At 44.2% G+C, this 12501-nt stretch overlaps 1 protein-coding gene across 1 annotated transcript in view; it reads left to right on the forward strand.

Annotated features, from left to right (window-relative positions):
- The window catches only part of itga2.2 (integrin, alpha 2 (CD49B, alpha 2 subunit of VLA-2 receptor), tandem duplicate 2), a 146894-nt gene that overhangs the window by 88611 nt on the left and 45782 nt on the right, over positions 1-12501 (forward strand). The window contains exons 12-15 of the mRNA XM_055633986.1: positions 2964-3109; positions 5054-5197; positions 6210-6416; positions 8716-8846. Of these exons, the coding sequence (XP_055489961.1) occupies positions 2964-3109; positions 5054-5197; positions 6210-6416; positions 8716-8846 (628 nt within the window). The remainder of the gene's footprint in view (positions 1-2963; positions 3110-5053; positions 5198-6209; positions 6417-8715; positions 8847-12501) is intronic.

Raw genomic sequence — 12501 nt, forward strand, 5'->3', positions numbered from 1 at the left:
AATATTTGCAAAATCCCAAGCATGGAGTTTGTAATCTCTGCTGAACTGCCATGCAATGTTGCTCACTGGGGAGAAAAAGATAGAGGAGGTAAGACATTTCTGTACATTTTATAATGCGCCTTCCATTAGTGTTGGAGCAGCACAGTGGTGCGGCAGTAGAATTGCTGCCTTAAGGGCCTATCCCACTTGGGCGTTATTTGCGCATCACGCAGATGGCGTGCGAAGATTTTGTACATCCGAAAATCCTGGGACGTCACGCACAACCACGCATCACTGCCTACATCACCATGCGCGTGTAATGCGCACCATGCAAACTTAATGCACACCACGCGCACATCACGTGCACGTCACATGTGTCGCGCGTCGTGACGCGTAAATGATGTCGCGTAAATAACGTGCAAATGTCGCCCAAGTGGGACAGGCCCTTTACAGCGCAAGAGAACCAGGTTCAATCCTGACTACGGGTGCTGTCTGTACAGAATTTGTATGTTCTCCCCGTGACCTACTGGGGTTTTCTCCGGGTGCTCCGGTTTCCTCCAACACTCCAAAGACATACTTTGGTAAAAAATTGAAAAATTGCCCTAGTGTATAGGATGATGTTATTGTGTGGGGATCACTTGCCGGTATGGATATGGTAGGTCAAAGGGCCTCTTACCACGCTGTATCTCTAAACTAAACTAAAAGCTTGATTTAAGAGAATATTTTGTTTGTCACAGGTAATGTTTCAAAGTACAAAGAAGGAGAGGGAAGATCAGCATCATTTCACACTTTTATTCCTTTATATTACCCACCACCTTCCAGGATTACTGCTCCTATAAAGTCAGGTCTTGTGTTGAGTGATCTTGCTCGACAAGATGTGGATCAAGCAAACCCCACTGGTTCCTTCCTCTCCCCCCAGCTTGTTGAGGTGTTGTTATTTTGCAAGTTCATGGGAGAATCAAGCCTTTGGCTCTGCTTCCCGAGACCCTCTCATAAGATAGGACCAGGAAACGATGCACAGCAAATATCGGAGGACTAAATGTTTAATTTCCCTTTCCTTGCAGAGATGAGAGTTCACTATTGAATCTTAAGGCCAACTATAAGGTATAATCCATAGGATTGGAATATTTCACTGCTTTCAAAGTCAAGTCTGCAGATGTTGTTCTTAAAGTGATAGTAGAATTAGACCATTTGGCCCATCAAGTCTAGTCCGCCATTTAATCATGGCAGATCTATCTCTCCCTCCTAACCCCATTCTCCTGCCTTCTCCCCATAATCCTTGACACCCATACTAAACAAGAATCTATCTATCTCTGCCTTAGAAATATCCATTGACAGCATCCACAGCTTCTTTGGCAATGTATTCCACAGATACCCCACCCCATGATTAAAGAAATTCTTCCTCATCTCTTTGCTAAAGGAACTTCCTTTAATTCTGAGGCTATGGCCTCGGGTCCTAGACCCTCCCAATAGCGGAAACATCCTCTCCACATCCACTCTATCCAGGCTTTTCACTATTCATTAAGTTTCAATGAGACCCCACACCCCCTCATCCTTCTAAACCCCAGCAAGTAAAGGTCCAGTTTTGTCAAATGATCATCGTATGTTAACCCACTCATTCCTGGGTAATTCCATGCCTCCATGCAGTGCTTTTTAGTATACATAATGGTGCCAATATGTACTATGATTAAACATGTGGAAAACAAAATAATGACAATTGACTTTTTAGAGGTGCCAGTGCCTTCTGTTGTGATTTTTTTTAAAGCACTGCCTTTAGTAAGGTCCTGCTAAGACAGAACATCCAGTTGGAAGAATAGTCAAAATCTGCGGCCATGCTTGAGTTCTGTTCAAGGCACAGCAAACATGCTTGCGTTACTCTCATTCCCACTAGTGCCAAACAGGCTGAAAAGGAAGCAATCCAAGTACATATCAAACCTATTGTGTGCAATTTGGTCTCCTAATTTGAGGAAGGATATTATTGCTATTGAGGGAGTGCAGCGTAGGTTCACCAGGTTAATTACCGGGATGGCAGGACTGACATATGATGATGGAATGGGTCGACTGGGCTTGTATTTATTTGAATTTAGAAGGATTAGCGGGAATTTTATCGAGACACATAACCTTTTTAAAGGATGGGACAGGCTAGATGCTGGAAAAATGTTCCCGATGTTGGGTGAGTCCAGAACATGGGGGTCACAGTTTAAGAATATGGGGTAGGCCATTTAGGCCTGAGATGAGGAAAAACTTCTTCACCAAGAGAGTTGTGAATCTGTGGCATTCTCTCCCACGGAAGGCAGTGGAGGCCAATTCACTAGATGCCTCAACTACCCTTTCAAGAGTTCCACAGTTAGATGTTAAGTTCTTTCTCATCTCTCTTAAGCTGGGACCCCTTGTCCTGGACTTCCCTCGGGAACAAAAGAAATCACTTCTTCACCAAGAGGGTGAATCTGTGGCATTCTCTCCCACAGAAGGCAGCGGAGGCCACTTCACTAGATGTTTTCAAGAGAGAGTTAGATTTAGCTCTTAGGGCTAAAGAAATCAAGGGGTATGGGGGAAAAAGCAGGAACGGGGTACTGATTTTAGATGATCAACCATGATCTTATCGAATGGAGGTGCTGGCTCAAAGGGCCAAATGGCCTACTCTTGCACCTATTTTTCTATGTTTCTATTCAAGTGAGGCTCCATTTCGTTATAAGGCAAATCTAGGATATAGGTTTCATAGGAATCTGACTGAAGAAGGGTCCTGACCCCCAAACATCACCTATTCATGTTCTCCAGAGATGCTGCTCGACCTGCTGAGTTACTTCAACACTTTGTGTAAACCAGCATCTGCTGTTCCTTGTTTCCACTATAGGTATTGCAATGTTGAATATGTTGACCAAATAAAACTCAAGCAGTTATAGTACATATATGTTATTTAGAAAACCAATGCTGATGTTTTAATATCACCTCCATTGATGTAATATTTGTACTTTTCATTCCAGGCTATTCTGTGACATCAATGGCTACACAAGATTCCGTGCTCTATGTTGCTGGAGCCCCACGCTTCCAACACACGGGCCAGATCATCATTTATGCAGTTGGATTAAATGATCAAGTGCTGATTAAACAGACACAAAAAGGAGAACAGGTATGTACCTTACTAACCCGTCTTTTGCTTTTAGATTCTAATTGTTCTGGTATGCAATTCCATTACTTATTTTGTTGGAGAAAATTAAAGGACGTTCTTTTAGGAAGGAGATGAGGAGAAATGTCTTTAGTCAGAGGGTGGTGAATCTGTGGAATTCTTTACTGTGGAGGCCAAGTCAATGGATATTTTTAAGGCAGAGTTAGATAAATTCTTGACTAGTACAGGTGTCAGAGTTTATGGGGAGAAGACAGGAGAATGTGGTTAGGTGGGAGAGATAATCAGCCATGATTGAATGGCAGAGTAGACTTGATGGGCCGAATAGCCTAATTCTTTCCTATCCCTTATGACCTAATAAAAATATGGTATTGCATCATAACAGAATCTGTTTTTGAGGGGTTATCTCTTTATTAGCGACCAATAATTTTGTATTCAAATTGCTGTGAAAATTATAATAATCCATGTTTATCACCAAATTACATTTATATCCCAAGGCCCTACTGACATATCATAGTCACATTTAACAGTGAAAATGGTTGTCAAAAATTACAGCAGGACTTTGATCGGCTGGGCACATTAGCTGAGGAATGGCTAGTGGAGTAAATGCAGATTAGTGTAACGCATTACAATTTGGGAGGTCAAACCAGGCCAGGGCCTTCACAGTGAATGATAGGGCCCTGGGGATTGTTGTCGAGCAGAGAGAACAAGGAGTACAGGTACATAGTTCCCTGAAAGTGGCGTCACAGTAGATAGGGTGGTAAAGAATGCTCTTGGTACATTGGCTTTCATCATTCAGAGTGTTGAGTACAGAAGATGGGATGTTATGTTACAATTGTACAAGACATTAGTGAGTCGACATTTGGAGTACTGTGTTCATTTTTGATTGCACTATTATAGGAATAATGCCATTAACATGGAAAAAGTGCTGAGGGGCTTGAGCTGTATGGAAAGGTGTGCAGTCTATGAGTTCATTCCTTGGAGCACAGGAGAAGGGGTGATCTCCTGTAAGGTATAGATAGTGTGAATGCACAGTCTTTTACCCGGGATAGTACAATTAAGAACCAGAGGGCATAGGTTTCTGAGAAGGGAAAGAACTATATGAACCCGAGGGGCAACATTTTCACTCGGAAGGTGGTTGGCATATGGATCAAGCTGACAGAAGAGGTAGTTAAGGCAGGCACTATAACAGCATTTAAACAGACTTGGAAGGTATGTGGGAAAGAACTGCAGATGCCCTGTTTAAACCAAAGATAACCAGAAAATGCTGGAGTAACTCGGGACAGGCAGCATCTCTGGATTGAAGAGATGGGTAAAGGTACCTGGCTCGGAAAGTTTCAGAGAAATAATGGCCAAACGTGGGCAAATGGGACTCACTTAGATGGGGCACTGTGGTCTGCATGGATGAGTTGGGTTGAAGGGCCTGTTTCTGTGCAGTGTAACTCTATAACTGTACAGTGGAACACTTGCCTGTCCCATCCATTACTTAAGTTGTTCCCGTGATTGAAATATCGGAGGCAAGGTATTATCTATATATGCCTAAAGAGTGGTTGAAAAGCAGTTTTTGTTAACTTTATGTAGACCATTTGCCCTCTTTGACAATAAAGGCAGAACATTCCTCATGCCTCCACAAATATTACTATACAAGTAGGAAACAAGCAAAGTCATATCATGGAAACTTGAAGTCTTAGAGCAGCAAAGGAAGACCAATGTCCTTTGGTCTTTTTACCACCACTCATCTGTGCATGCTGCAAGTCAGATGCGAATATAGGATAACGCATAAATTATTGCCACTGCACTGAGGAGAGAATACAAGATTTCATTGCAAAGGAGGAAAAATAGGGCAAGTGAATAGTTGGGATCTTATATCATGAAGATCAAATATTTAACCTGTAATTCTATAATTGAAATGTTTTAATAAATGTTATGTTTTCATCATTTGTTTTGCAGCTTGGTTCATATTTTGGCAGTGTGCTTTGCTCTGTAGATGTTAACCGCGACTCACTGACAGATGTACTGTTAGTTGGGTCACCCATGTATATGGGTTCACACAAAAATGAGGAAGGAAGAGTGTACATGTTTTCTCTCAATGAGGTAAAATATCTTTTCACTCAATGTGATATCTACTTGACCATTTGAATGGTAGTTTCACAGTGGCAACACCAACAAAATCAAATTTATCCTAATTAGGTACTCATTAGGTTAGTAATACTAAATATCTCCCTAAACCTTGCACACATATATTCCATTTAAGCTTCCATGCACACAACAACTAACTTGCACTAAAGAATGCTCAGGGTATTTCAGTTCAATAAATTTTATTTTCTGTCACTCAGAAGCAGTGGATATACTATTAATTGAAAGTACTTAATTGGATCTTAATTGTGATTCCCAACAACCCTCACCAACCTCTATAGATACGCCGTGGAAAGCATTTTATTGGGGTGTGACATAGCATGGTTTGGAAACTGCTCCATCCAAGACCACAAGAAATTGCAGTTGTAGACAAAGCCCAGGTCATCACACAAACCAACTCCCTTCCATTGACTCCATCTACACTTCATGCTGCCTCGGCCAGCATTATCAAGAACCAGTCTCACCCTTGTCACTCCCTCTTCTCCCCTCTCCTATCAGGCAAGAGGTACAGAAGTTTGAAAACACATACCTCCAGTTTCCGGGACAGGCAGCTGAACAGTCCTATCACCATCTAGAGAGTGGTCCGATCTCATTAAAGACCTAACTATCTTTAATCGGACTTTACGGGATTTTATCTTACACCAAACATTATACCCTTCATCCTGTATCTGTACACTGCGGACAGCTTGATTGTAATCCAGTCTTTTCACTGACTGGATAGCATTGCAACAAAAAGAGGTTCACATGACATTAATAAACTAAACTACAGGGCCAAGAGTAAACAGCAGTGGCTCAAACTGGAACGTAAAGTCTGTTAAATGATATTTACATTGCCATGAAAAACAATTCACTGCACAACTTCTTAAACCAAAGAAATTAAATGGCCAGTGATTCATTCTAATATAGTATGTTATTTATTTGTGAGTTGCATTAATATCAATCCGGCCTAAAATACGAATTTGTAATTCAGCATGGAAATCTGGAAAAGAAAGGCATGTTGGAAGGACCAACCAATGGAAGGAACAATCGCTTTGGATCTGCCATTGCTGCCATCACTGACATCAATCTGGATGGTTACAATGACGTGGCAGTGGGAGCACCTGTCGAAGATGAAAACCATGGAGTAGTTTACATTTATAATGGTCATCAAAAATCAATCCAACCAAAACATACGCAAGTATGATATTTCTGATATTTCTGAAGGGGTTGCATGTTAAACATTCCAGAATTAACATTTTGTTTCAGTAAATAATTTGCTGCCATCCTTGCTTGTGTCATTTTCCATAAATTGGTTCATTCCTAAGAGATTTTCCGAAGTACTTTGCACCCTAGGAAGAATTTCACATTTATTTTTTTAGAATTGTTGTTGGTGTAATGTAAAAAATACACTGGATAATTTATATGCAACAGTGTGCCAGGAACAGTAATGCAGTAATAACAAGATAATCTATTTTTTACATATAAATGTTGACCAGGATGCTTCGCAGATATCTCATGCTATCTCATCCAAAAAACCCTGTGGTATTAAATATGATCTGTATTAACTGTTAGATGTAACAGTTAGATGTAATAAGTAAGTTAGATGTGGTAAATTAGCCATTATGGCAATCTTTTCTCTGGTTTAGAAAGACTAACATGACACCCAAATCCAATACAGGAACTTTCAAAGTACAATCATGGTATAAATCTAGAAAGTGTCCGCGTTTTTATTATTTTTTGTCTGTGTTTTAATGTAGTTTTTTTGTTATTTTATGTTGGGGTGTGTGTGTTGGGGGGCGGGGGTGGGGTGGGAGGGGGAAACTTTTGAATCTCTCCCTGCACTGGAGACCCGACCTTTTCTCGTGGGTCTCAGTTGTCGTTACGAGGAGCGGCCTCCAACAGGAAGAAGCCGGGGACTCTGGTGCCGACTCACCGTTGCGGATGGCCGAGACCGGAGCGGGTGGAGCGGTGGAGGAGGAGGCTTGCCGCTGCTGCTGCTCTGCTGCTGCTTGCTGATGAAAGCTACTGCGGGTCTGCGGACGGCGGCAAGCCCGCGGCTGACCGCTTTTTTCGGGGCTCCTGCAACGGCGACTTCTCCCGCCCGAGTTGTGGGGTCGAAGAGCTCCTGGAGCGGGGCCTAGCACCACTGCCCCGCGCGGCTTGGAATGGCCGCGGGACTCTGCGAGCGCACACCGGGGTCTTTAACACCAAGACCCGGTGTGCGACCTCGCACCACCCGGCGTGGCTTTGATGGCCGCGGGACAATCGCCATCGCCAGCCAGGGGCTTTGACTTTGACATCTGAGGCGTGGGGGGGGGGGGGGGGGGAGTGCAGTGGAGAGATACGTTTTTTTGGCCTTCCATCACAGCTATGTGATGGATGTTTATGTAAAATGTAATTATGTTGTGTCTGGGGTCTATTTGTGTGTAATGTATGGCTGCAGAAATGGCATTTCATTTGGACCTCCAGGGGTCCAAATGACAATTAAATAGACTATTGACTATTGACTATTGATTTAGTTGTGCACAATGAGAACCCATTTTGAACAGCTAATCTGTTTCAGTGATTTTGACTGAAGAATAAATATTGGTCTGATATGTAATCATTTCTTTGGGCTTTGAAATATGGCCATGACATTTGGTACACACATCTGAAAAAGGAGAATGGGCTTTGGTTTTAGCAGATATCTAATATTGCCTCTTTTGACAGTTATGCGCCTCATCAGTACCACAGTGAAAGTTCCCTCTTCTCTGGAATGGGACCTCTGGACACATCCTTATTAATCAGTAGTGAGTTAACCGCCAACAGAACCACAGCTGACATTAAATTCTACCAAAGACTCTCGTTGAAGTCTCATAGTAGAGATGAGGGTGCAAAATTCCAATTGTATTCTGGTGCCTTCAAGGTATTATCACAATGGAGCAGCGGTAGAGTTGCTGCCTTACAGCACCAGAGACCTGGGTTCAATCCTGACAATGGGGGCTGCCTTTACAGAGTTCGTACATTCTCCCCGTGACCGCATGGGTTTTCACCAGACGCTCCGGTTTCCTGCCACACTCCAAAGTTGTACACGTTTGTAGTGAAATTAGCTTCAGTAAAGATTGTGGATTGTTCCTGATGTGTAAGATAGTGCTAGTGTATGGGGATCACTAGTCACCGTTTTTAAAAACATTTAAAAAAAAAACATACATTACACATCTCCTTTGAATTAGATATTTGCATTGCATTCTGGCCAATATTTATACTTCAAAAATAGATTATCTTGTTATTACTCTTCTTGGCACACTGTTGCCTAGAAATTATCAAGTGTATTTTCCACATTATACCAACAACAATTCTTCTAGAAAAGTCGCACAAGTAAGTATTATTCATTATTAGAAACCTTTGAAAATGCAATCAATGCCCATGTGTAACTAGCTGGAGAATTAAATCAAAATGGGCACATTATTATACATTAGAATAAATCAACATTCTCAACTTATTTTGATATTTTCTAGAAAATACAAGCTTCAGCATTCAACTCACAATTGCAATATTTTGGGCTGTCCATCGATGGGCAGAAGGATTTGAATGGAGATTCTATCACAGATCTAACAGTTGGATCCATTGGGAATGTGGTGCAACTTTGGTAGGAGAAAATAATTCTATCTGCTTTCTGATATGTCCAGTTACTTTACATATTTTAGTCTGGGTCCTGTGGTGTGTTTTTTTTTAAATGTTTTCACTAGATCAAGGGGACCCGTTGGCTCCCATCCCCGCAATGCATGGTTGCAGGGGCGCTGCGGCATCACACACACACACACTAACCACCCCACACACACACACGGGAGGGGGGGGAGAGGAGAGGGAGGGGAAGAGGGGGGGTGGGGAGGGGGAGGAGGGGGGGGTGGGGAGAGGGGAGGGAGGGGGAGAGTGACCAGGGCTCTAAATTAGCGGTTGCCCGGGTGCCACTGACCACCCAAAGTGCCGCCGGCGAGTTATTTTGCCCGGCTTGGCAACTTGGTTTATACCGATGATAGACACAAAAAACTGTAGTAACTGCGCGGGTCAGGCAGCATCTCTGGAGAAAAGGAACGCGACGTTTTGTGTCGGCGACGGCTGTCGTGCGGGGCAAAGATACTAGGTGCGTGGTGACGAAGGGTCGGAGCGAATGACGGGCCCCGGACAGCGGCAGCAGCGGCCGCGATAGCGGCTCCATCACCCCCTCCTCCCGCACCCCGCCCGCCCTGATAAGGGCCGCTGTTTGTAAACCCGCTAACGGCGCTTTAAAAACAAACCCTCCCGCACACCGAGGCCTCCCTCCCCCGCCCTCCCTGCCTTGGCGTGCGGGGCTATAGGATCTTTGAGCTGCACTGCTCGGCCCCGCACCTTGCTGTTGGCTGGCGGAGGAGGAGTGAGGCGGTGGCGAGGAAATCCCAACGACCAAGGCAGCGAGGCATAGACATAAAAACTCTGGCTGCGCATTGAAAAGTCTGCGGGCAGGCCGCGAGGAGCAAAGACATTGTGACGTCAAGCAGCTCGCTTCAGATTCAAAGTTACACAAAATTGCTGGAGAAACTCAGGGGTGCAGCAGCATCTATGGAGCGAAGAAAATAGGCGACATTTCGGGCCGAAACAATTCTTCAGACTGATGGGGGGGTGGGAGGGGAGAAGGAAGGAAGGAAAAAGGGGAGGAGGAGGGAACAATCCTTGTTCAATACGTACCAGGGCCCCATCCCCGACCTCTACCTCCATTACATTGACGACTGCTTTGGGGCCACCTCCTGCACCTACACACAACTGACTGACTTCATCCACTTCAACACCAACTTCCATCCGGCACTCCAATACACCTGGACCATTTCCGACACTTCCCTACCATTCCTTGACCTCACCATCTCCATCGCAGGGGACTGACATCTGACCGACATACACTACAAACCAACTGACTCATATGGCTATCTGGATTACACGTCTTCCCACCCTGCCCCCTGTAAAGACTCCATCCCCTACTCCCAATTCTTCCGCCTACGTCGCATCTGTTCCCAGGATGAGACATTCCATACCAGGGCATCGGAAATGTCCTCGTTCTTCAGGGAACGGGGATTCCCCTCCGCCACCATAGATGAGGCTCGCACCAGAGTCTCATCCATACCCCGCAACACTGCTCTCTCTCCCCATCCCCGCACTCGCAACAAGGGCACAGTGCCCCTGGTCCTCACCTTTCACCCCACCAGCCGGCAAATACAACACATAATCCTCCGCCATTTCCGCCACCTCCAACGTGACCCCACCACTCGCCACATCTTCCCATCTCCCCCCATGTCTGCCTTCCGCAAAGACCGCTCCCTCCGCAACTCCCTTGTCAATTCTTCCCTTCCCACCCGTACCACCCCCCTCCCCGGGCACTTTCCATTGCAACCGCAAGAAATGCAACACCTGTCCCTTCACCTCCCCCCTCGACTCCATTCAAGGACCCAAGCAGTCGTTCCAGGTGCGACAAAGGTTCACCTGTATCTCCACCAACCTCATCTACTGCATCCGCTGCTCTAGATGTCAGCTGATTTACATCGGTGAGACTAAGCGGAGGGTGGGCGATCGTTTCGCCAAACACCTCCGCTCAGTCTGCAATAACCTACCTGAACTCAGCACTTCAACTCCACCTCCCATTCCCAATCCGACCTCTCTGTCCTGGGTCTCCTCCATTGCCAGAGTGAGCAACACCGGAAATTGGAGGAACAGCACCTCATATTCCGCCTGGGCAGCTTGCATCCTGATGGCATGAATGTTGAATTCTCCCAATTTTGCTAGCCCTTGCTGTCTCCTCCCCTTCCTTAGCCCTCGAGCTGTCTCCTCCCATCCCCCACCCTCGGGCTCCTCCTCCTCCCCTTTTTCCTTCCTTCTCCCCTCCCACCCCCCATCAGTCTGAAGAAGGGTTTCAGCCCGAAACGTTGCCTATTTTCTTCGCTCCATAGATGCTGCTGCACCCGCTGAGTTTCTCCAGAAATTTTGTGTACCTTCGATCTTTCTGCATCTGCAGTTCCTTCTTGACCACTTCAGATTCAGTTCGATTTTAATTTTAGTAAATAACTGGAATTAATTAACCACATTTTCAGAGGAACTGCAGATGCTGGTTTACAAAAAAAGACAATGTGCTAATATAACTCAGGGGGTCAGGCTGCATCTCTGGAGAACATGGATAGGACATTTCCGGTCAGACCCCTTCTTCAGATTGTTTGGGGGGTGGGGGATAAAAGCTAGAAGAGAGGAGGTCCCTGGAGAACATGGATAGTTGACATTTTGGGATATAATGCAAAAGTTTATTTTTCACTGATTTGGATATTCTCTGGGATAAAATGAGAACACAGGGATTTGATATGACAAATGTTATTAAAAGTATCGGGTCATATTAACAAAACAATATTTTTCATCTTAAAAAAAACTAGCAGCTGGAGATAATGGAATTTGAAGCAAAAAACAAACTGCTGGGACACTTCTTCAGAATCTGAAACGTTGTCCATCCATTTCCCTCCACAGATGCTGTCTGACCCGTTGAGTTCCTCCAGCAGTTTTTTTCTTTTTGCTCAAGATATCACCATCTGCCCGGTGTTTCCACATTAAAGATATTATTTTCACTATGACCCGCATGCTTTTTTTCCATAATTATTTAAAATATTATAAGAAAATATTTTTCCAAGAGGAGCTCAATTGTATTATCTCTGACTGAACCAGTTAAGCACTGAAGGACATAATGGCAGACTATGTCAGTAGTGAAATAAATCAATGACAATAGATGTCTGTAATCTTGAATCTAACTGTGGATATGCCTCCTTGAAATAGTATTAGTAAAAATCCCACCATGCTGACTTGATGAAGATGAAATCAGTCTTGATAATAATAATAATAATAATCTTATTTATATAGCACATTTTCAGTCAACTTGCATTGACCCCAAAGTGCTTCACATAATTACATTACATTTACACACAGGCAAAGGTGGGTGAAGTGTCTTGCCCCAAGGACACAACGACAGTATGCACTCCAAGCGGGATTTGAACCGGCTACCTTCCGGTCGCCAGCCAAACACTTAGCCCATTGCGCCATCTGTCGTCCCAGTTAAGATGAAGATGAAGATGAAATCAGAAACAAGTAGAAGTTATTGAATATTAGTTCAACAAGATTTCTGATTTCTGCAATGTGGAAAAAACAAAAGGATATATAGATTAAGTATCCCACTATATCACATACCATCCATGGTGCAGATGTCTACCACAACAGCTTTAATGACTGAGAAAGAAACATCA

Source organism: Leucoraja erinacea, chromosome 1 (genome assembly GCF_028641065.1).
Source record: "Leucoraja erinacea ecotype New England chromosome 1, Leri_hhj_1, whole genome shotgun sequence".
NCBI classification, from domain to species: Eukaryota; Metazoa; Chordata; class Chondrichthyes; order Rajiformes; family Rajidae; genus Leucoraja; species Leucoraja erinaceus.